Source organism: Podarcis muralis, chromosome 10 (genome assembly GCF_964188315.1).
Source record: "Podarcis muralis chromosome 10, rPodMur119.hap1.1, whole genome shotgun sequence".
Taxonomy (NCBI): domain Eukaryota; kingdom Metazoa; phylum Chordata; class Lepidosauria; order Squamata; family Lacertidae; genus Podarcis; species Podarcis muralis.
This window is the reverse complement of record NC_135664.1, coordinates 75,248,320-75,270,953: the sequence shown is the minus strand read 5'-3', so window position 1 is coordinate 75,270,953 and position 22,634 is coordinate 75,248,320. Positions and strand designations below refer to the sequence as shown.

The following is a 22,634-nucleotide window of genomic DNA, read 5'->3' as shown; positions in this document are numbered from 1 at the left end:
TCGTCCTCTGTTGTCCCCTTCTCCTTGTGCCCTCCATCTTTCCCAACATCAGGGTCTTTTCCAGGGAGTCTTCTCTTCTCATGAGGTGGCCAAAGTCTTGGAGCCTCAGCTTCAGGATCTGTCCTTCCAGTGAGCACTCAGGGCTGACTTCCTTCAGAATGGAGAGGTTTGATCTTGCAGTCCATGGGACTCTCAAGAGTCTCCTCCAGCAGCATAATTCAAAAGCATCAATTCTTCCGCAATCAGCCTTCTTTATGGTCCAGCCTCCCATAATTTTTTGTTGTTGTTGTTGTTGCAGATTGGCTGTTGTTAAGGAGTTGCTGCACGCTTCCACAGTATTATTTACTTATTGCATTTGCACCGCACCGCCTTTTCCTCTCTCAAGGTGAAATTATGCAAGGAAGGGGGAGAAGCGGTGCAAGCGCAATAAGTAAATAATACTATGGAAGCGTGCAACAACTCCTTAACAACAGCCAATCTGCAATAATAATAATAATAATAACTAATTCTGGGGGGGGAAAGAAAAAGAAAGAAACGTCAGCCCATTCCCCCCCCTCCCCCTCGCGCGGCGCTGGAGCTCCCTCGGCTGGCCGCTCCGGGGAACAGGCAAGGCAGGGAGAAGGGGAGGGCCGAGGAGGTGGAGCCGGCGGGACACCCAAGCACGCATGCGCAGAATCGGCGAGGTCGAGCCCAAGGTGTCCGCCGGCAGGAGAACCCGGAAGTAAGGAGGAAGCACGTGGCTGGAGGGAGCAGATGCGGGGGAGGGGAGGGCGTGCATTGGGGGAGGGGATGCATTGGGGGAGGGGAGGGGAATGCATTGGGGGAGGGGTGCATTGGGGGAGGGGAGGGGGATGCATTGCATGGGGGGCAATTGGGAGCCTGCAGGGGGTCCGAGCCCTGCTTGGTTCAGGGGGGGGGGAGGGAGGCGATCAGAGAGAACCCCCCCCCCCCAGATTTGAGTTGGGAAAAGGAGGGAGTGGATCAGAGGAAAAGGAGAGCAGGGTTCTGGTTACAGGTAGGTAGCCGTGTTGGTCTGCCGTGATCGAACCAAAATAAAATAAATTAAGAAATAAAATAAATTCCTTCCAGTCGTACCCATCTGGAGAAGTGTGCATGCACACAGAAGCTCATACCAGTATCTAACTTAGTTGGTCTCTAAGTTGCTACTGGACAGGTGGGGGGTGTGTGGAACTGGGCTAAATTTTACTTTCCCTGGTGCAGAAATGACTTCAAAGCAATCCATGGCGAGGGTCAAATGGAAGCAAACTTTCCAACACCAGCAATGGAGGCAAATCCTCCCCACCTGCTGAATTTCTGCCTGCCAGAAGGTTGACAGGTGGAGAAAGCCAGCCGAAAAGAGTGAAAGGTGAAAGAGAGCAACAACTTCTGCTTCTCTTCCCCGCAGACCTTTGCCTGCCAACATCCTCACAGGGATCGCATGAGCTTTGCCTCTTTCTCCTCAAAGCGTCCCAGGGAAGGGGTTAAATTGGGGGGGGGGGCATTTTCACATTGCACCCCGTTCCTTCCTCCAGCAGGATCTGCTCCCCCTCCCAGTTCCCGAAAGACCTTTGAGGCTTCCCAGGGTTTTGTTGAGTTAAGACCCTGTTTGAAGAGGGGGAGGGTCGCCCCAGAAGGAAGCGAGGAGGGGGCCTTAGGAAAGAACAATTATACAAATTTAAATCCTCCTTCTCGCTGGATCAGGCTAATGGCCCACCTGGTCCAGCAGGATCTGAACACGAGCGATTCTCTCCTCCTGCAGTTTCCAGCAACAGGGATCCAGCAGCCCTGCTGCCTCCAACTGCAATGGGGAGAGAATGGCCTCTGTGGAAAGGAAAGGGTGGGTTTGGGGGCTATGCCATGGTGGCTCTTGAAGCCGCCCTGAGTGACTGCCCTGAGCTGCAAAAGTGGAGATATGAGGCCAAGAAATTGGGCTTTCTGAATCCACAGCAGGGGATGGACTTGAACTCGCCACCCCCAGGCCGGCTTCAACTGCTGTGCTATCTTTGAGCTATTTAACAATATTTCTCTCCTGCCCCCTTCCCCACCCATAGTGCTTTGGGAGAAGAGCGCTAGAGTGCTCCATAAATAATTTATTATTTATAAATAATATAATATTATATATAAATAATTTATTATTTATACCCCAGCCACTCTGGCCAGCTTTCAACAAAATATTAAAATACAGTAATGCATCAAACATTAAAAGCTTCCCTAAGCAGGGCTGCCTTCAGATGCCTTCTAAATGTCATATAGTTGTTTATTTCCTTGACACCTGGTGGGAGGGCATTCCACAGGACAGGCACCACTACCGAGAAGGCCCTCTGCCTGGTTCCCTGTAGCTTTGCTTCTCGCAGGGAGGGAACCGCCAGAAGGCCCTTGGAGCTGGACCTCAGTGTCCGGGCAGAACGATGGGGGTGGAGACGCTCCTACAGGTATACAGGACCGAGGTTGTTTAGGGCTTTAAAGGTCAGCACCAACACTTTGAATTGTGCCCGGAAATGTACTGGGAGCCAATGGTAGGATCCTTGTACCCCTATTTCTCTTAACAGAAGGCTTCTTGTTAAGTATTGCTATTAATTGTATTTATGGCCCACCATTTTCCTCCAGGGAGCTCAACCTGGCATGCAATTGTTTCCCCCATTTTTATCTTCACAACAATCTTGGGAGGAGGTAGGTTGGCTGAGAGGCAGCAGCTCCCCTGGGGACCTTCCCTGGTAAGGGGAGATTTCATAAAAGCTCCTGTTAGCATTTCCAGTCTAACATCGCTTCACTGCTCAGACGCTCTCCAATTCTTCCTTGCTTTTTTTGGAACTACCTAGCTTGAGGAAGAACCTGGTATTTCACGAAAGCTTGCACACTGCGCCGGTGTGAGCTCCTGCCCGGCCGCAAAGTTTGCTGGGGGACCGGGGACCAGTTGCTGTGGCTCTGTCCAACCTGAAACATAGGCTGGTTGAGGAGAAAACGTGGGCAGGGGGAAACCTCTGTGTGCCACACAGGTAAAGGTAAAGGTACCCCTGCCCATACGGGCCAGTCGTGTCCGACTCTGGGGTTGCGCGCCCATCTCACTTAAGAGGCCGGGGGCCAGCGCTGTACGCAGACACTTCCGGGTCACGTGGCCAGCGTGACAAGCTGCATCTGGCGAGCCAGCGCAGCACACGGAAACGCCGTTTACCTTCCCGCTAGAAAGCGGTCCCTATTTATCTACTTGCACCCGGGGGTGCTTTCGAACTGCTAGGTTGGCAGGCGCTGGGACCGAACGACGGGAGCGCACCCCGCCGCGGAGATTCGAACCGCCAACCTGACGATCGGCAAGTCCTATGCGCTGAGGTTTTACCCACAGCGCCACCCGCGTCCCTGTGTGCCACACAGATGCAAGGGCATAAATTGAAGTAGATCAAGGCGGGTTGGGACTGCTGATTCTCTTAAATTTGTCAGCGGCCTTTGACATGGTCGATCATGATCTTTTGGACCACCGCCTCGCCGATGTGGGGATACAGGGCATAGCCCCTAAATGGCTGTGCTCTTTTATCTCTGGTCAGGGACAGAGGGTGGCCCTAGGGAGGGAGATATCGTCGCACCACTCCTTGGTGTGTGGAGTGCCGCCGCAGGGCGCAATCTTCTCCCCGATGCTTTTTAACATCTTTGTGTGCCCCCTTGCCCAGATTATCTGGAGCTTTAGGCTGGCTTGTTACCAATATGCTGATGACACTCAGCTCTATCTGTTAATGGATGGCCATCCCGCCCTGACCAGGCCGCAGTGATCCATGCGATGGCCACCTCCAGGCTTGACTACTGCAATTCGCTCTACGCGGGGCTGCCCTTGAAGCTGTCCCAGAAACTCCAGGGGGTGCAGAATGCTGCAGGGAGGCTCCTCACAGGATCTCTGCCATGGGAGCATATTCACCCAGTGCTTTTCAAGCTGCACTGGCTCCCGGTGGAGTACAGGGTCAGATTTAAGGTGCTGCTTTTGACCTTTCAAGCCCTTCACAGCCTAGGACCCTCGTACCTACGGGACCGCCTTTCCCGGTATGCCCCACGGAGAGCCTCAAGGTCCATAAATAGCAACACCCTAGAGGTCCCGGGCCCTAAGGAAGTTAGATTAGCCTCAACCAGAGCCAGGGCCTTTTCAACTCTGGCTCCGGCCTGGAGAAACTCTCTGCCTCATGAGACCAGGGCCCTGCGGGATCTGATTTCTTTCTGCAGGGCCTGTACGACAGAGTTGTTCCGCCTGGCCTTTGGCTTGGAATCAGTTTGATTCCCTCCCCCTCTTTCTTTTTCCTCTCTCCTCCTATGAAGAGCACCCTAATGTTTTAATATTTTATCTTAATCTTTTAAATTGTATTTTAATCAACTTTTTTATTATTAGTTTTTAGCTGCCCTGAGCCCGGTCTTGGCTAGGGAGGGTGGGGTATAAATAAATTATTATTATTATTATTATTATTATTATTATTATTATTATTATTAAAGCGCATAAGGTTTTCTCCTTCCAGATTTGTCCGGGATGCTTTGGTCCTTTGTCAGCCCGAGCCTCTGGCATGTGGTGCCAGGCCAGGCCCCCCGCCTTTGGGGGAGAAGAAGATGCCCGTTTCTCTGCAAACAAGCCAGGTGCCGCTTCCAGGCAGCCTGGCACAGCCGGCTTGCATCTTTGGTTGGTGGCACAGGTTGGCAGGCATCTCTGCTGAATCCCTTGGGAAAGGGCACTTCTGACTCCGCAGCCCAGGGCGCCTGTCTGGGAGCGAGAGGGGCTTCGCACCCCAGCAGGACACAGCGGCACGCGGCCGGCTGGAGGTCTTTCTCCCAGGGGACCCCGCAGAGCCCCTCGTCCGGCCCCCGCCTCCCGTTCAAGACTCGACTGCTCATCACGGTCCTCTTTGGCGGCGGCATCCTGGCTGGCTGGCTGTACCTGCGGAAAGAGAAGCTCCGGCAGGAGAAACTGAGGCGCGTTGAGGAGCTGCGGAAGCTGGCCCTCGGGCAGGGGGATTTCCGGCTGCTGGACCATACGGGGCGGCCCCGCTCCAAGGCCGACCTGCGGGGCAGCTGGGTTCTGCTCTACTTTGGCTTCACCCACTGCCCGGACATCTGCCCCGAGGAGCTGGAGAAGATGAGCCGCGTGGTGGAACTGCTGGACGGCAAATCTCACCTGCCGAGAGTCCAGCCCGTCTTCATCACGGTCGACCCCGAGAGGGACGACGTGCCGGCGATGGCCAAGTACGTCCGGGATTTCCACCCGCGCCTCCTGGGGTTGACAGGCACCCCAGAGCAGGTGCGGGAAGTGGGCCGGGCCTTCCGGGTCTACGCCAGCGCCGGCCCCAGAGACGAGGACGGCGACTACATTGTGGACCACACCGTGATCATCTACCTGCTCAGCCCAGACGGGCTCTTCCTGGACTATTACAACCGGAACAAGACGGAGGCGCAGATCGCCAAGAGTGTGCAGGGACACATGGACACCTACCAGAGCCTCTTCGGCTGAGACGGAGGCCTCTCTCGGTGCCGCTCTTTTGAAGGGAGGGAGGGGGCTGTTTCCACTTACAAGCTTCTGCCTTGGCACCTTGTGGTGGTGAGTTCCGGAGGCTATGTCAAGGGAGAAATTACATTGCTACTCACTGATATTGCGTGTGTTCATTTACTGGGTTACCTGGGGGAGAAGAGAGGTTTGTGCTTTGCTTCCTACAAAATATTTCGGGGTGCTTTTTAACAAACGCAAACATACTTCTTTGTCTGTCCGCTGTGGTTTCCAAGAGCTGCAGCAAAGGCTTTCAAGATTGCTTTCCAAAGAGCTACTGTTTGTGGATGGGCACCCCTGCTGCTCCGATTCTTTCCCTCTGAAGCACAAAGCCCCCAGGTTAAGCGCAGACTATAAAATGGGCGTCTCTGCTTGCAGCAGTTTGGTTAATCTGGGGTACATTCGAGGGGCAAGGACCTGCTGTTCCCTCCCAGGGATGCCGGTTCATCCCTTCTCCTGCAGTCTGACAGACAGCCACAGCAGCTGCTAATTTTGACCAATCTTGCCTTCCGTTAAGTTTTAAAATACCTTTTAAGATCATCTGAGTTGGGGACCATCACATCTTGCAACAGTGAAATCCGGTTTAAATATGCTGTCGTCTGGCCTGAATCTCTCTCTCCCCCCGGCTATCTGAGCTGCAGTCTGAGGAAGAGAAACATCTCTGTCCCTTCTCCATACATGCATTTTATATCCTCCCCTTTTCTCTCCCCCCTCAAACTTAGAAGTCCCAAACGTCTTTGCTCTTGGCGCTGCTGCAACCCTTTGGTCAGCGCCAGCGTTTGAAATTCACCCGGGCGCATTTTGCACCTGGCTATCTGCCACTTGCGGCCAAGTTTAGATGCCTGGGCGCCAGGATGCCGCCTGATGTCTTGACCAGCTGGAGATGTATTTCTGGGGATCCGTGGATCTTGGCTGTTTTCATACCCTAGCAACGTATTCTGCAGAATTCTATTGGTTATATATGTTACCTCCACAAATTCGGAATGAATTTCAGGAACCAAAATGTTCTGTTTTTCAAGCCGCCTGGCCCCCAAATGACAATGAGGCATTCTGTTTTGGCAATGGTAAAAAGGTAAAGGGACCCCTGACCATTAAGTCCAGTCGTGGCCGACTCTGGGGTTGCGGCGCTCATCTCGCTTTATCGGCCGTGGGAGCCGGAGTGCAGCTGACTAAGCCGCTTCTGGCGAACCAGAGCAGTGCACGGAAACATCGTTTACCTTCCCGCCAGAGTGGTACCTATTTATCTACTTGCACTTTGATGTGCTTTCGAACTGCTAGGTTGGCAGGAACAGGGACCGAGCAATGGGAGCTCACCCCGTTGTGGGGATTCGAACCGCCGACCTTCTGATCAGCAAGTCCTAGGCTCTGTGGTTTAACCCACCGCGCCACCCACGTCCTGGGTTAAGGAGCCATTTGGCACCTAGCTGATATACCTGAGTTGCTGTCCAGCCACGGCCAGAATGTCACAGAGAGCCCACCTACTCTCTGGGCATTATTTCGACTGCCTTCTTCTCTGGTGCCACGCATTGTGGAAGCCTCTCCGCAGAGGTTTGCTGGGTACATGCAGGCATCCTTTTATTTGTATGCCAGCTTTCCACAGCTCAAACCACGCTCAAGGCGGCTTACAACATGGAACCCCCCCCCCCCCCATAACTGCAACAAGAGTAGTCAAACAGTAAGCAAAACATACAGTAATATCTCGGGTTACAGACGCTTCAGGTTGCGTTTTTTTGGGTTACAGACCGCTGAAACCCAGAAGTACCGGAACAGGTTACTTCCAGGTTTTGGCAGTTGCGCATGCACAGAAGTGCTAAATCGCACTTTGTGCATAAGCGCCAAATCACAACGCTCATGTGCGCAGACGCGCTGCTGCGGGTTGCGAACACTCTGGGTTGCAAACGTGCACCCTGCACAGATCATGTTCGCAACCCGAGCATCCACCGTACAGTGGTACCTCTGGTTACAAACGCTTCAGGTTATGAACTCCGCTAACCCGGAAGCAGATCTCCTGGTTGTGAACTTTGCCCCGGGATGTGAACAGAAATCTGTTCTTAAGCTGAAGGTCCAAAATCCAACAGCAGCTCCCCAGCCCAAGAGTCTGTTCAGCAACCTCTGCTTTTGCAGCTGGAGTCAGGCCAGGTGGGGAAAGGCCTTTCTGGACTCACAGCCAGGGTGGGGGCGCCCCTTACGGCTAGACAGCCTTGCGATTTAGTAGCTTTGGGGTTCTTTTTGTATTTCCTTTTTAATTATTTCTGTAGGCTTCCCTGCCAGTACAGTCACACCTCGAGATAAATACGCTTCAGGATAGGTATTTTCAGGTTGCGCTCCGCGGCGACCTGGAAGTAACGGAGCGGGTTACTTCCGGGTTTCGCCGCTCTTGCATGCACAGACACTCAAAATGATGGCATGCGCGGAAGTGGTGAAACGCGACCCGCGCACACGTGTCTTACGTTCTGTTCAGGATGCGAACGGGGCTCTGGAACAGATCCCGTTTGCATCCCGAGGTACCACTGTATAACAACAGATTCCCAGTACACCTGGTGTCTTGCGGGAAGCATGCGTAATTCTGTAGCCTCGAGTTTACGGCTGAAATGGTTGTAACTCCGGGAGTGTTGCCCTTTTTTTCCTTTTCCAAGATCAGCACTTATGCGTCTGGCCGGTTGTGGCTCCTGAGAATGCAGAGGCAATCCTGGAGCATGAACCCTCTAAGGGTGGTAGCTTTCCTAGTGACCAAATGCTGCTGCTGCTTCCGTGGCCAGAAGAGAGATACTATACAGCAGACAACCTCCTGTGCGGACAAACACTTCGGCTCCACAGAAGCCTTTAATCTCATGTGCAGTAAAGCTTAACCACTGCAGAGCTTTGCTTCCTCAAACTGCGCTGCAGGGAACAAAACTCAATGAGTGCAGCTCTTGTTCCAGCCGGCCTCCAGGTTCCAAACAGCCTCTTTGCCGCCAGCAGAGGAAGGTTAGGCCTAAGGGCCGCAGGGACCAGACAGAGCGGGACCCCTCGGCTTGTGCATCTTGAACCCCCTGCCCCATGCTCCCAACGGAAACAAAATCCCAGAAGGGAACAGATCCTGAGTTTTGTCCTTGCGGTCGGTGCCCGGTGCTCAGAAAGGAAACCCAGGAATGACTCCAGCGCACGAGTTTATTGTGGCAAAGAGAAGAGGGTCAAAGCAGAGTGGGGAAAGGAGGGTGCAGAAGCTGTACAGAGATATATATATATATACATATATACACACAAACATATGCATGTGCGCAGGAGGAGAGGCGTCAGTGCTGGCTGAGCGAGGGAGCCGTGTAGGTGCGGAAACGGTCGTGTGCCTTGTCCTGGGTCAGCAGGCGCAGAGCCATGGTGTCCATGCCCTCCTCCAGGCCAGGCTTCTGGGAGATTTCCACCGTGTAGTCGTTGGCCTAGAGGAAGACGTGGAATCAGAGAACTGTAGAGCGGGAAGGGAGCCCCGAAGGTCCCAGTACATTTCCAAACACACTCTGGTCTTGAAAGACCTACATTGGCTCTGAGCACAATTCAAAGTGTTGGTGCTGACCTTGAAAGGCCTAAACAGCCTCGGCCCTATAGACCTGAAGGAGCGTCTCCACCCTCATCATTCAGTCCAGACACCGGGGTCCAGCTCCGAGGGCCTTCTGGCGGTTCCCTCCCTGCGAGAAGTGAGGTTACAGGGAACCAGGCAGAGGGCCTTCTCGGTGGTGGTGCCTGCCCTGTGGAATGCCCTCCCTTCAGATGTCAAGGAGATAAAGCACTACCTGACTTTTAGAAAGCATCTTAAGGCATCCCTGTTTAGGGAATTTTTTAATAACTGATGTTTTAATGTGTTTTTGACCTCCTGTTGGAAGCCGCCAGAGTGGCTGTGGAAACCCAGCCAGTTGGGTGGGAGATATGTAATAAATAAATCATCATCATCATCCAGTCCAATCCCCTGCAATGCAGGAATTCTTTTGCCCAACGTGGGGCTCAAACCCGCGACGCTGAGATTTAAGAGTCCCGTGCTCTACCAGCTGAGCTAACCTACAGGCTACAACGTGGAACCAGGGAAGCTGCCTTACACCATGCAAGTCCCTGGGGTCCGCCTAGCTCAGTATTGGCCACACAGGCTGGCAGCAACACTCTCGGGGATCCCAGACGTCTCTCTCCCTGCCCTACCTGGAGATGTCACCGGGGAATGAATCGCAGAATCTTAAGAGTTGAAAGGGGGCCCTAAGGGTCATCCAGCCCAACCCCCGGCATTGCAGGAATCCCAGCGAAGACATCCCTGGCAGATGGCCATCCAACCTCTGCTTAAAGCCCTTTGTGGCTTAGGGCCCTCGTATTTACGGGACAGCCTCTCGTATTTTTATTTATTTATTTTTATTTATACCCCACAGAGGACCTTAAGGTCCATGAATAACCATAGTTTAGAGGTCCTGGGCCCTAAGGAAGTCCGATTATTCTCCACCAGGGCCAGGGCCTTTTCAGTGGTGGCGCCAACCTGGTGGAATGCTCTGCCCCAGGAGATTTAACCTCCTTCCGCAGGGCCTGTAAGACAGAGCTATTCTGCCTAGCCTTTAATTTGAACTTAGCCTGATCTTTTATTCCCCTTCCTTCCCTCCCCCTCCCCTTTTTATGAAGATCACCTGCTCTGGGATCCCACAGCTAATTCTCCCCTGGTCTCCTCTATGGCCCAAAGAGGACTAATTCAGCCAGCTAGCCCTGGGGATCATCTAATGTTTATTGGATGGATTTCCCCCAAATTGATTTTTGAATTCTGAATTTATTGTTATTCAAGTTTTATACCATATTTTATGCTGTTTTTTGTTGTATCACAATTAACTGTTTTAAATTTGTTGTTGGCCACCCTGAGCCCCGTTTTCTGAACTGGGAATGTAAAGGTAAAGGTAAAGGGACTCCTGACCATTAGGTCCAGTCGTGACCGACTCTGGGGTTGTGGCGCTCATCTCGCTTTATTGGCCGAGGGAGCCGGCGTACAGCTTCCGGGTCATGTGGCCAGCATGACTAAGCCGCTTCTGGCGAACCAGAGCAGCGCACGGAAACGCCGTTTACATTCCCGCTGGAGCCGTACCTATTTATCTACTTGCACTTTGAGGAGCTTTCGAACTGCTAGGTTGGCAGGAGCTGGGACCGAGCAACGGGAGCTCACCCCGTCGCGGGGATTCGAACCGCAACCTTCTGATCGGCAAGTCCTAGGCTCTGTGATTTAACCCACAGCGCCACCTGCGTCCCGAACCAGGAAGGGTGGGGTATAAATAAAAAATTATTATTATTATTAAATACCTCCAATGGGCCTGGGACCTTTGACCTCTACCCTTCGAGCTGAAGCCCTTCCCCCGCAAAGGCTGGAAGACAACCTGGCTACACTAGGGAAAGGGGTAAGGGGTGGCATGCACAGGTGGGCCCCGTAACCCCCACCCACAAAAGGGCCCCCACCCTCCAGCCTTTGGCATGACATAACTCACCAGCTGCAGGGAGGCCAGCAAGCAGCGGCAGACTTCGAATGGCGGCTGCCCCGCCACCAGACTGGCGAAGGAGTGCCACTCGCCCACGGTGCCCAGTTTGGACACCAGCATGTCCCCATAGCTGTGGATGTCCAAGGCTTCGTGCGATTCCTAGGTGGAGAGGGGGAAGCAGGTTAGGGAAGCAGGATAGTGCGCACCCCGGAAATGATCTCGTTCAGCTTCTGCCTTCTGGAAGAGGGTACAGGGTTATAAAGACTAGGACTAGCCGCCTGAGAAACAGTTTCCATCCAAATGCGATTTTAAACGCAGTGTAAGGTAGTCTTTATGTGAGTGCTGTAGATTCCGGCGCTTTAGGCGAATGGGCGTATTAGACGACCCCCAACTTTTCCTGTTAAAATATAGAGTTTGGGATATACTCGCCGTATAAGACTACCCCCGCCTGCAGCCAACGAGCAGCGCTTACTGGCTGGTAGTTCTGGCAGTTGTGGGGATGCCCAGCTCCTTGGAGCCCTGGCCGAAGCCGTGCACCACCTCGCCACGGGAAGGAGAGGCTGCCGCGGTTGCTGCTGCTTCGGGATAGCTGCCTGCTATCCGGCGGCTCTTTTTCAAAATATAGTCCGGCCCCCCACACTGTCTGAGGGACAGTGGACCAGCCCCCGGCTGGAAAAGGTTGCTGACCCCTGCCTTAAAAGGTAAAGGGACCCCTGACCATTAGGTCCAGTCACGGATGACTCTGGGGTTGCAGCGCTCATCTCGCTTTATTGACCGAGGGAGCCGGCGTACAGCTTCCGGGTCATGTGGCCAGTATGACTAAGCTGCTTCTGGTGAACCAGAGCAGTGCACAGAAACGCCTTTTACCTTCCCGCCGGAGCAGTACCTATTGATCTACTTGCACTTTGACGTGCTTTCGAACTGCTAGGTTGGCAGGAGCAGGGACCGAGCAATGGGAGCTCACCACGTCACGGGGATTCGAACCGCCGAACCTCTGATCAGCAAGTCCTAGGCTCTGTGGTTTAACCCACGGTGCCACCCACATCCCTGACCCCTGCCTTACAGCTACACAAAAGCACTTGAGGGTGTTGTTGGCGGGAGATGGCAAGAGGTGTGGGACCTGGGAAATAGGCGGCGTCAGGCAGGCCTGGAGGGACACAGTTGCTGCCCCCCCCCCAAACTGAGCCTCACCTGCTCCTCCAGCTTCGGGACCACCATCTCCTCCCAGTCCCGAACGCGCCGGGACAGAACAGTCTCTCGGGCGTATTTCTGGGAGTGCGAGATGAACACTTCCTGGGGAGAGAAAAATAATAACAAAAAATAATAACTTTTATTTATACCCCGCCCTCCCCAGCCAAGACCCGGCTCAAGGCGGCTAACACCAGGTATAAAAACAATGGATTAAAATACAACTTAAAAACAAGATTAAAATGCAGCCTCATTTCAGTAGAAACTCAAATCAAAAACTTTTTGGGGGATGAAAACGTCAAATCTTCACCAAGAGTCTTGCTTTTGAGAGCTGCGGAAGGTTCCGATCCTGCTCTGAAGGAGCGCTCTGGTCGCAAAGGCCAACTACTGCTCAGAGCTGGGGGGCTAGCGCAAGGCAGACATTTTTTATCCAACCACTCTGATTTATTTTTTTTAAATCCCAAACTGCTACTGCATAATAAGCCAGCAGAACACAACCCGCTTAGTAAGCCCTCTCCTCTTCCTGGAGAGGCAAAGTAAATGGGAGGCAGAAAGTGGGGCAGCATCACGCCCCCCCCCCCAAAAGAGGCTGTTTCCAGATACTGCTTTCCATACACTTTGTCCTGTCCCTGAGGGGTAGACTGCATCTGAACATGGAGGGCTCATTAAACAAAGGTTACCAGATTTTTTTCAATGAATCCGGTGACACTTCAAATAAATAAATACTACATGTTCAGGACGTTGATGCTGCAGCCATGGCGGTGGCAGAGGGGCGGCTGCCACCTTGACCTCAACCGCCACGCTCCCCCTTCCTCCAAGGCTTCTATCTCCTTTCTCCCTGAGCCTGGGCAGCCCCCGAGTTGTTGGTTCTTTGGTGGTGGTGGTGGGGAAGCGGTGCGTGGTGGGTCAGGCATGGAAGGCGAAGAAGAAGGGCTGAGAGCAACGGCGGCAGCAAGGCTCAGGCAGCGTGATGCCTCCCTTCCCATTGGAGCAGCCCCAATCCCATTCCTACCTTCATGCAAGCAGGAGGGGCTGGGATTCCTCAGCTGGGAAGGGAGACTTCCCGTTGCCTAACTGAGAGGTTCCTGCCCCCTCCTGCTTGCACGCAAGCTCTGATAGGCAGCATGAAGCCTCCCTTCACAGCTTAGTTGCTGGCGTCAGGGAAACTGCATCTTAGAGCCCCTGCACCACCATCAGATGGGGACTTCCCAGCAGCTCCTGAAGCCAGCCAGAGCCAACTGCTCCAGGCTGCTGAGACTGCCACTGCTGCGTTTCCCAGGGACATTAGATGAAATCCGGGGATGGAATTTGTCCGCAGACTTATTCGCAAATCTGGGGACTGTTCCCGGTAAACAGGGACATTTGGTAACCCTACATTAAACTATCGTGGCCACTTGCCACTGCTAGGCCCTCTCATCCAAGACTATCTTGGGCAATAGCTGCCCCCTGGATGGCCGGGGCTCTGGCTGCCTGTCTCAAAGGGTCCCCAGCATGGGAGGCAGAAATAAGGCTTTCTGCAACACCAGCAGCTAGGATTTTACTAGCCCAGAAATGGAACGATGAGAAGACACCAGCCAAAGAAGAATGGCAAGAAAAACTGATGGAATATGCTGAACAGGCAAAGCTAACCGGGAAACTCAGAGAGGCACGGACAACAGAGACTTCAAAAAAGACTGGGAAGCTGCTTAGCTATTATAATAGCTAAAAGTGTGTGTTGGGGGGTGGGGAGAAGAACATATATCCTACTACTGTATTTCTAAATGAACTGAGAAAATTGGGTCCGTAGTAACCATGATTAAGCTAACTTATTACAAAAGAATACATATAAACCAGCCTAAAATATTTATGGAAAAACGGGCTTTTTTGTAATGTTTTGGAACAGTACATTTAATTATATTGTTCAACCTTATGCTGCTTTCAACCTGCTGTAACATTCTGAGTATTTACTCAAATTCTTTATCTTTGCTTTACAGTGGTACCTCAGGTTACATACGCTTCAGGTTACATAGGCTTCAGGTTACAGACTCCGCTAACCCAGAAATAGTGCTTCAGGTTAAGAACTTTGCTTCAGGATGAGAACAGAAATCGTGCTCTGGCGGAGCGGTGGCAGCAGGAGGCCCCATTAGCTAAAGTGGTGCTTCAGGTCAAGAACAATTTCAGGTTAAGTACGGACCTCCGGAAGAAATTAAGTACTTAACCCGAGGTACCACTGTATTTTATTAAGAAGTAAATTTTGAATTTAAAAAAAACCCCAGGGGAAGCAATAAGACGCGCTAGTGTGGCACGGCTAGAGTCTAGGACTAGGGCCTGACACCGTGGCTCAAATCTCAAGTCAGCTATGAAGTTCACTGGGTGACTTGGGCCAGCCATAATCTCTCACGGCTTGGCCTACCTCACAGGATTGTTGTACAGTTAAAATGGAGAAAGGGAGAACCACGAACAGGAAAAGGCGGGATATAAATTCAGTAACAAGTGGTGGGAGACACAGTGAGGCCGAGCGGCCACAGGGCATGGCTCTGAAAGCAGGCAAGACCATCACCTCACTAAGAAAGATACCGTATTTTTCGCTCTATAACACGCACCTGACCATAACACGCACATCGTTTTTAGAGGAGGAAAACAAGGGGAAAAAATCTGAATGAAACAGTGGATGTATCATTTTTGTGCTTCATGCTGTGGCCACAGACATGTGATCTGATGGTGAATTTGGGGTAGCTCAATGCAAAGATCCTGAGGATCCATGTGGATCCATGCTTTTTAACCACGTTTTTGCACCATTGCAGCCCCAGGCAACAGTGGGTGCGTGATTTTGGGGGGGCAGGCTGTAGCCATGGACATGCTATGTGATCTGATGGTGAATTTGGGGTGACCCAATGCAAAGATCCTGAGGATCCATGTGGATCTATGCTTTGTAACCACATTTTAAGTGGGGAGCGAAGGAAAAACAAAGAAGGGACATGAGAAGGGTGTGCAGAGAAGCAGCTGGCTAAGAATGCAGGAGAGGGATTTAACGGGAGGGAGGAAAGAAAGGCAAAAGTTTCCCCCCACCCAAGCCAGCTCTCTCTCCTCCTGCATGTTTTCTGGCTGCCTGCGAGGAGCACGGAGAGGAATTAGAAGGAAAGACCTCTGCTTTCCCCTCTGCTTGCCTGGAGGGGAGGGGATTTGCCTGCTCTTTGTTCCGTTTGAGCAAACACAGCAACGAAACAGAGGAAGGTGGGCAGTAAGACCCTGAGGCAGAATGCAGGAAAGCAACCACTTCCTCTTTTCAGGTTTCCCTCTCCGACGCAACGCACGATTTGATTTTTGCTGATTTTTGTTCCTGCGCTCCCCTAATCGGCTCCAGGGACCCCCCCCACATTCGCTCAATAACACGCACAGACATTTCCCCTTCCTTTTTAGGAGAAAAAAATCTGCGTGTAATAGAGAGAAAAATACGGTAATCAGGTGTGAGTCTGGCCAGTGTTTTGATGGGTGGCTGCCTGGGACCCACCTAAATGCCACGTGACCAACACACACACGATACGCACCACATTTCTTTGCACGTATTCCTCGTAGTTGATGGCAGGGGTGATGTCACCAAGATCTGTAAGCAAAGGCAGAAATTAAGAGGTTCTCCTAAACGTCTCAGATTAGCTGTGGGCAACTGCCCTGCTTACATCCCCACAACGCCAAAATCACCCCAGAAACGGCTGCAGGGGCCAGAGGCTGGAATCCCTTGCAGACGACCACAGTGCCTGGAGACAGGCATAACAATAATAAAAATAAGAACAATAATAACAACAATAATTAATAACAATAACAATAACAATAACAATAATAATAATAATAATTTATACCCCACCCATCTGGCTGGGTTTCCCCAGCTACTCTGGGCACTGACTGGCAGCTGCTCCCCAGGTAGGGAGTCTCCCACTTGGAGATTAAATCTGGGGCCTTTGGGGTTCAAAATAGGTGCTCTGGATCATCATCATCATCATCATCATCATTTATTATCTATACCCAGCCCATCTGGCTGGGTTTCCCCAGCCACTCTGGGCAGCTTCCAACAAAATATTAAAAACACAATAAAATGTCAGACACCAAAAACATCCCTAAACAGGGCTGCCTTCAGATGTCTTCTCAAACTCAGATAGTTGTTTATCTCCTTGACATCTGATGGGAGGGTGTTATACAGGGCGGGCGCCACCACCGAGAAGGCCCTCTGCCTGGTTCCCTGCAACTTCGCTTCTCAGAGGGAGGGAACCGCCAGAAGGCCCTAGGAGCTGGACCTCAGTGTCCAGGCTGAATGATGGAGGTGGAGATGCTCCTTCAAGTATGCTGAAGGCGGACAAGTTGTGCGTTCATAGCCGTGACCAGAGGAGGAATGACGGCTGGGAGGAGCTCAGAGAGAAGAAACAGTCTGGGGCATCTGCAGCAGCACAACTGGACGCCTTCACCTGCCCCAGCTGCAACAAAACATGTCTCTCCTGCATCCACAAGGTGCATTCCTCCATTGTCTCCAGACAACCACAAATCAGAGCCTTCTCTTGATGGGGCCACTCACTCACTGCACCCCCAACACACTTTGAAGCCTAGGCTTCCCTGGTCACCAGTTGGTGCAGGATAAATATTCATTAGGTATCTTTCTCAACCCGCAGCTGTGAGTTGGGCAAAGCAGCCAAATTATTCGGCTGTGCCCCACAGGGCTCTTTGGCACAAATAACAGAAATAACACAAATAGCTCCCCTGCGTGAGTGCCTAAGGGCCCCCCGCTCCTGCCACTCACCACCTGGCCCAGGGCGGGGCCTGACCATAAGGATGGTTGCCATTGCTGCTGTTGCTGCCCAGGAGGACTCGGAGCGGCACAGAGTTCTTTTTAAAATGTTCTTTTTTCCCTTTTGATTTTTTGTGGGGGGATGGGGGGGATGGATGTTTGGTTGGGTTCGGGGATTTGTTTGATTTTGATGTGTTTGTAATTTTCATAGTTTTTTGTTTGTAGAAAAATAACTACCAAACTTTTAGAAGACATCTGAAGGCAGCCCTGTTTAGGGAAGCTTTTAATGTTTAATAGGTTATTGTATTTTAGTGTTTTGTTGGAAGCTGCCCTGAGTGGCTGGGGAAACCCAGCCAGATGGGTGGGGTATGTATGTATGTATGTATGAATGAATAAATAAATAAATACATACATACATACATACATACATACATATAATAATAATAATTATCAGCTGCACAGTGCTGAACCCAAGATTTGCCCCCCCTCCATCGCTCCTGGGGTGCAGGCTTAACTGACCAGCTTCCAGCTATTCTTACAGGCCCAGCTAACAACGCCGCTTGCCAATTGTTACCTATCAGGCCAACTGGTGCCTCCTCTGCGGCTTCTCCCTGGGGGGCATCTTCGTGCTCCAGAAAGTCATCTGTGGACAGAGAAAGGTGGCGGTCGAGGCAAGTGCGACGGGGGGAGCGTTTGGGGAAAGGCTTGAGCACAACGGCTGCGGGCAAATGGGCAGCGAGATTGGATGAACTGGCGTCCAGAAATGTGGCTCTTTTGCCCCGCTGGTTGCTTTAAACCAGGGGTGGGGGACCTGTGTGGAAGGAGCATCGTGTGGCTCCCCATTGCAACGGCCAATTCTGGGCTGAAAATGGAGGCCCTGGTTTTGGGGGAGAGGCCCGAGAGATTCCCAGCGCTCAGCCCAGAAACTGTGGACAGACCTGCCCCTCCGACATCCATATCGCCCATGGCGTCATCGTCGTCTTGCTCCTCTTCCTCCTCCAGGGCTTCAGGCTCCTCTAACCGATTGGCCAGCTGCGCATCTTGCTTCAGGGGGAAAGATAAAAACAAAAACCAGGCCTGTTTTTGCCACCCTGTTCTCGCTCAGGGTCAGTCACTTTTCATGAGGTTTTGAGCAAAGCTTTCCTTCCCAGGTGGGAGCAGCCTTATTCTACTCATTCATTTGTTGCAGTTACCGTATTTTTTGCTCTATAAGACACACTTTTTATCTCCTAAAAAGTAAGGGGAAATGTGTGTGCGTCTTATGCAGGCTGCGCAGCTATCCAGAAGCCAGAACAGCAAGAGGGATTGCTGTTTTCGCTGCACAGAGATCCCTCTTGCTGTTCTGGCTTCTGGGATTCAGAATATTTTTTTTCTTGTTTTCCTCCTCCAAAAACTAGGTGTGTCTTATGGTCTGGTGCGTCTTATAGAGCGAAAAATACAGTATATCTGATTTTTTTCCTTCAAGGTGGCACAGACAGTTATCTCCCCCCCCGCCCCATTTAATCCCCAACAAGAACCCTGTGAGGTAAGTTAGGCTGATAGAGCCAGTGATTAGTCCAAAATCACCCAGTGGGTTTCATGGCTGAGTTGAGGATTTGAACCCAGGTCTCCTGGGTCCTGAGGGACGCGGGTGGCGCTGTGGGTTAAACCAAAGAGCCTAGGGCTTGCGGATCAGAAGGTCGCGGTTCGAATCCCCGCGATGGGGTGAGCTCCCGTTGCTCAGACCCTGCTCCTGCCAACCTAGCAGTTCGAAAACACACCAGTGCAAGTAGATAAATAGGTACCCCTCTGGTGGGAAGGTAAACGGCGTTTCCGTGCGCTGGTCTGGTTCGCCAGAAGCGGCTTAGTCCTGCTGGCCACATGACCCGGAAGCTGTACGCTGGCTCCCTCGGCCAGTAAAGCGAGATGAGCGCCACAACCCCAGAGTCGGCCACGACTGGACCTAATGGTCAGGGGTCCCTTTACCTTACTCCTGGGTCCTAGCCCGACACACTAGCCATTCCACCAGCACTGGAAATGAACTTCTTGCTCCTCTTCTCAGCCTGGGACTTAGAGGGCTCTAGCGAGCCTCACAAGCGTCTCCAAAACCCGGGATAAGGGGCAGGAGGGCATTGGGCAGATATTCCTCTTGCCAGAGCACCAGGACTCTTCTTGCAAGAAGAGCAGCAAGTTTCTTGCATCAAATTTATGCACTACAGCAGCGGTGGTGTAGTGGTTAGTATCAGGCTGGGACCTGGGTTCAAATCCCTCTCACTCAGCCGTGAAGCTCACTGTATGACCCCGGGGGCCTGTCACTGCCTTCTCTCAGCCTAACCTACCTCACAGGGTTGTTGTGGGGATCGAATATTGTATTATTTATATAATGTTAGCTGCTCTGAGCCCGGCTCTGGCCGGGGTACAAATAAAAATTTAAATGAGGGCAAGAACAATGCGTGTCCCACCTTGAGGAAAAATGCACTAGATAAACTTGATCATGCAGAGATGCTAGCAAACTGGACCACTTTTATGGGGATCAGAGGGGGCTCCCAACACAGACAACGCTCCCAGCTGCCACCCTTTTCTCCTTGCAAGTCGTGTGCCTGTTAGATTGTGTTTCATCAGATTGCAAACTGCCTTGCCTGCACTGGCAGGAAATCAGGGGCGGCGAAGTTAAGCAAAAGCGAATGAATGAAAGGTCTCTCTCCTCACCATCCTCATCCTCTGCAGCTTCTTCTGGGCAGCCAAGCGCTCCTTCGCATGATTCAAGTAGAGGACTTCGAGATCTGTCCAGAAATGACAGGATCAGGAACAGGGTCTTCGACAAAGCCCAGCTTCTCTCCCCCTCCCCAAATCCCCTTGTCCTGCTCCCAGGCTCTGGGAAGCAGCTTTGCAAGGAGCAGCGAAAAGCCACTCTCCGCCCAGCCCTTCTTCTGCAGAACTTGCTTTGCTGTTCCCCAGCTCCCTGCCCCGGATTCTTACGTGGCTGACTCCGAAATCCCTTCTCAAATCCTCCCCAACCCAGCTTGGCTTCAGCTTAGCTCTCTTTTCAACTGTCTATACCAGGGGTCAGCAACCTTTTTCAGCCGTGGGCCGGTCCACTGTCCCTCAGACCTTGTGGGGGGCTGGACTATATTTTTTTGTGGGGGAAATGAGTGAATTCCTATGCCCCACAAATATCCCAGAGATGCATTTTAAATAAAAGCACACAATCTACTCATGTAAAAACACCAGGCAGGCCCCGCAAATAACCCAGAGATGCATTTGAAATAAAAACACACATTCTACTCATGTAAAAACACGCCGATTCCCAGACTGTCCGCGGGCCGGATTTAGAAGGCAATTGGGCCGGATCCGGCCCCCGGGCCTTAGGTTGCCTACCCCTGGTCTATACCCCCAATACCCAACCATCTCCCACTGCCCTCAACAGAGAAACGGCGATTCCTGTCCCAGATGTTGTGGGACTCCAACTCCCAGCAGGCTGTATGGCCAACGGTCAAGGATGATGAAATCTGTAGTCATTTATTTTCAAGCTCTCTGGAGATGGGCTCCATTGCTGCTTCTACATTTTGTGCACATTTTGGTGCCGAAAAGATGCTCAGCGGCTGTGGCAGGGTCCCGAGACACCTGCCCGCCCATGTGGGAACATGTGCAGGTTTTATCAGTATGAATGGGCAGTTGGTGTCCCACAGGCTGCAAGGCAACACCTGGGATCCGACTAACCCTCAGATACCATGTGTGTGCGTGCAAGGAAATTTTGCACCCACCCCAAGGAGAGTTTAATACTGAGGTCGCATGAGAGCTACAGAGGGGAGCACCCTAACCAATGGAGTCACATGACAAGAAACCAATGGAGTCACATGACAAGAAACTTTAGGAAGAATCCTCTGATGGTGAGAGCCATTTGACAGAGGAATGGAAAACCTCTGACAGTGGTGGACTCTCCTTTGTGGGAGGTTTTCAAGCAGAGGTTGGGTGGCCACCTGTCAGGGATCCTTTAGTTGCGATTCCTGCGTTGCAGGGGGTTGGACTAGATGACCCCTGTGGGTCCCTTCCAACCCTAGGATTGTATGAGAGCAACGCCCAAAGACCGTAAATTGGACTGCCTGAAGGAGAGGAGTCTGGAAGATGGCCAGAGTAGGGCCCAAAGAAATGCAGAGGCTGCTTTGGTATTTCTAACTTGCTCCCTGCAGCTTTGCTTGTTTCTTATTAAACGCAAAGTCAAGCATAAGCAAACTAATGAAGAGGGGAAGGCAAACCGACAAAGGACCCAGGACAGTGACCGACCCATGAGTTGCACCCACTCACCAGGGAACACTGGGCCTTTCTTCCTGCTTCTCTGGTTGCCAGCTCTGTGGTGCTCTGGGGAGAGAAGAAGAACATGCTCAGAGGGAGATGGCAGAGGTTCTCTGGCTCAGCGGCCCTACTTGCTCCCTCCCTCCTCAAGGTGGCACAGAGGCACTTCCAAGGCCAGGCAATGCGTCAGGTCAAAGGGAAAGACGATGCTATGCAAGAACCTGGCATTCTTCCACCTCCGCTGTGCTAAGCAGCTGGTCCCTTGCCTTTCCCGCCCTGATCTGGCCACAGTGACCCACACAACGGTCACCTCCAGGCTTGATTATTGTAACTCGCTCTATGCGGGGCTGCCCTTGAAGCTGACCCAGAAACTCCAGCGGGTGCAGAGTGCCGTGGCGAGGCTCCTAACGGGGTCCCTGCCATGGGATCACATTCATCCAGTGCTTTACCAACTGCACTGGCTCCCGGTGGAGTACAGGGTCAGGTTCAAGGTGCTGGTTTTGACCTTTAAAGCCCTAGGCGGCCTAGGACCCACGTACCTACGGGACCGCCTCTCCTGGTATGCCCTGCGGAGGACCTTACGGTCCACAAATGACAACACTTTGGAGGTCCCAAGTCGCAAGGTGGTTAGATTGGTCTCAGCTAGGGCCAGGGCCTTTTCAGTACTGGCCCTGACATGGTGGAACGCTCTCCCACAAGAGACTATGGCCCTGCGGGACTTGACATCTTTCCGCAGGGCCTACAAGACAGAGCTGCTCCGCCTGGCCTTTGGTTTGGACTCAGTCTGACCCTTATGTTTCCCTCCCCTTATGGTCTTGATTTATCGGCTACTATTAAAATGTGGTTGCATTTTAAATTGTATTTTAACCCGTATTTTAAATTGGTTTCCACCCCCCCTCTTATGTTTTTATTGTGATTTTACTGATGTTAGCCGCCCTGAGCCCGGCTCTGGCTGGGGAGGGCAGGGTATAAATAAAATTTTGTTAATATTATTATTTAATAGAATCTGTATGTTGCTCAGTTGTGATGAAACTTCCAAGTAGTTACACCAAGTCCAACCCTTGGTCCACCTCTCTTGGTGTTGTTGACACTGGCAGTGGCTCTTTAGGGCTTCAGGAAAGGAGTTCCTTCTAGTCCTACCTGGGAATTGAACCCGAGATGCTGTGCTTGCAAAGCGACGGCCCTTTCCTTATGAGCTGCAAGAGGGAATACTAAGACAGGCGAACTAAAACCAGTGTACTGGAAGAAGCAAAGATCACCCGTGTTGAAGAAGAAGAGAAGAAGAGTTTGGATTTGATATCCCGCCTTTCACTCCCTTTCAGGAGTCTCAAAGCGGCTAACAATCTCCTTTCCCTTCCTTCCCCACAACAAACACTCTGTGAGGTGAGTGGGGCTGAGAGACTTCAGAGAAGTGTGACTGGCCCAAGGTCACCCAGCAGCTGCATGTGGA

The 22,634-nt window shown here is 52.0% G+C and overlaps 2 protein-coding genes across 9 annotated transcripts in view; one reads left to right on the top strand and one right to left on the bottom strand.

The window, feature by feature from the left end:
* Nucleotides 1-626: 626 nt before the first annotated feature.
* Nucleotides 627-5,610, top strand: SCO2 (synthesis of cytochrome C oxidase 2). 5 transcript variants are annotated; one of them, XM_077935555.1, is made up of 2 exons: nucleotides 627-721; nucleotides 4,491-5,610. In XM_077935555.1, exon 2 carries the CDS (start codon nucleotides 4,502-4,504, stop codon nucleotides 5,471-5,473), a length of 972 nt encoding a protein of 323 aa, XP_077791681.1. In that variant the 5' UTR covers nucleotides 627-721; nucleotides 4,491-4,501; the 3' UTR covers nucleotides 5,474-5,610. The 5 variants fall into 5 exon arrangements, with proteins under 5 accessions (XP_077791681.1, XP_077791682.1, XP_028601299.2 ...); XM_077935556.1 differs by having other exon boundaries at nucleotides 637-721; nucleotides 4,476-5,610; XM_028745466.2 differs by lacking the exon at nucleotides 627-721 and adding an exon at nucleotides 888-1,015.
* A 3,028-nt stretch (nucleotides 5,611-8,638) lies between these two features.
* Nucleotides 8,639-22,634, bottom strand: part of NCAPH2 (non-SMC condensin II complex subunit H2) — a 32,682-nt gene continuing 18,686 nt past the window's right edge. For all 4 annotated transcript variants that reach the window (XM_077935528.1, XM_077935531.1, XM_077935529.1 and 1 more), the window contains exons 14-21: nucleotides 21,197-21,250; nucleotides 19,601-19,674; nucleotides 17,851-17,956; nucleotides 17,487-17,555; nucleotides 15,687-15,742; nucleotides 12,163-12,264; nucleotides 10,981-11,130; nucleotides 8,639-8,922 (exon numbers count right to left, since the gene is read on the bottom strand). In XM_077935528.1, the coding sequence (XP_077791654.1) occupies nucleotides 8,782-8,922; nucleotides 10,981-11,130; nucleotides 12,163-12,264; nucleotides 15,687-15,742; nucleotides 17,487-17,555; nucleotides 17,851-17,956; nucleotides 19,601-19,674; nucleotides 21,197-21,250 (752 nt within the window). In that variant the 3' untranslated portion in view covers nucleotides 8,639-8,781. The remainder of the gene's footprint in view (nucleotides 8,923-10,980; nucleotides 11,131-12,162; nucleotides 12,265-15,686; nucleotides 15,743-17,486; nucleotides 17,556-17,850; nucleotides 17,957-19,600; nucleotides 19,675-21,196; nucleotides 21,251-22,634) is intronic.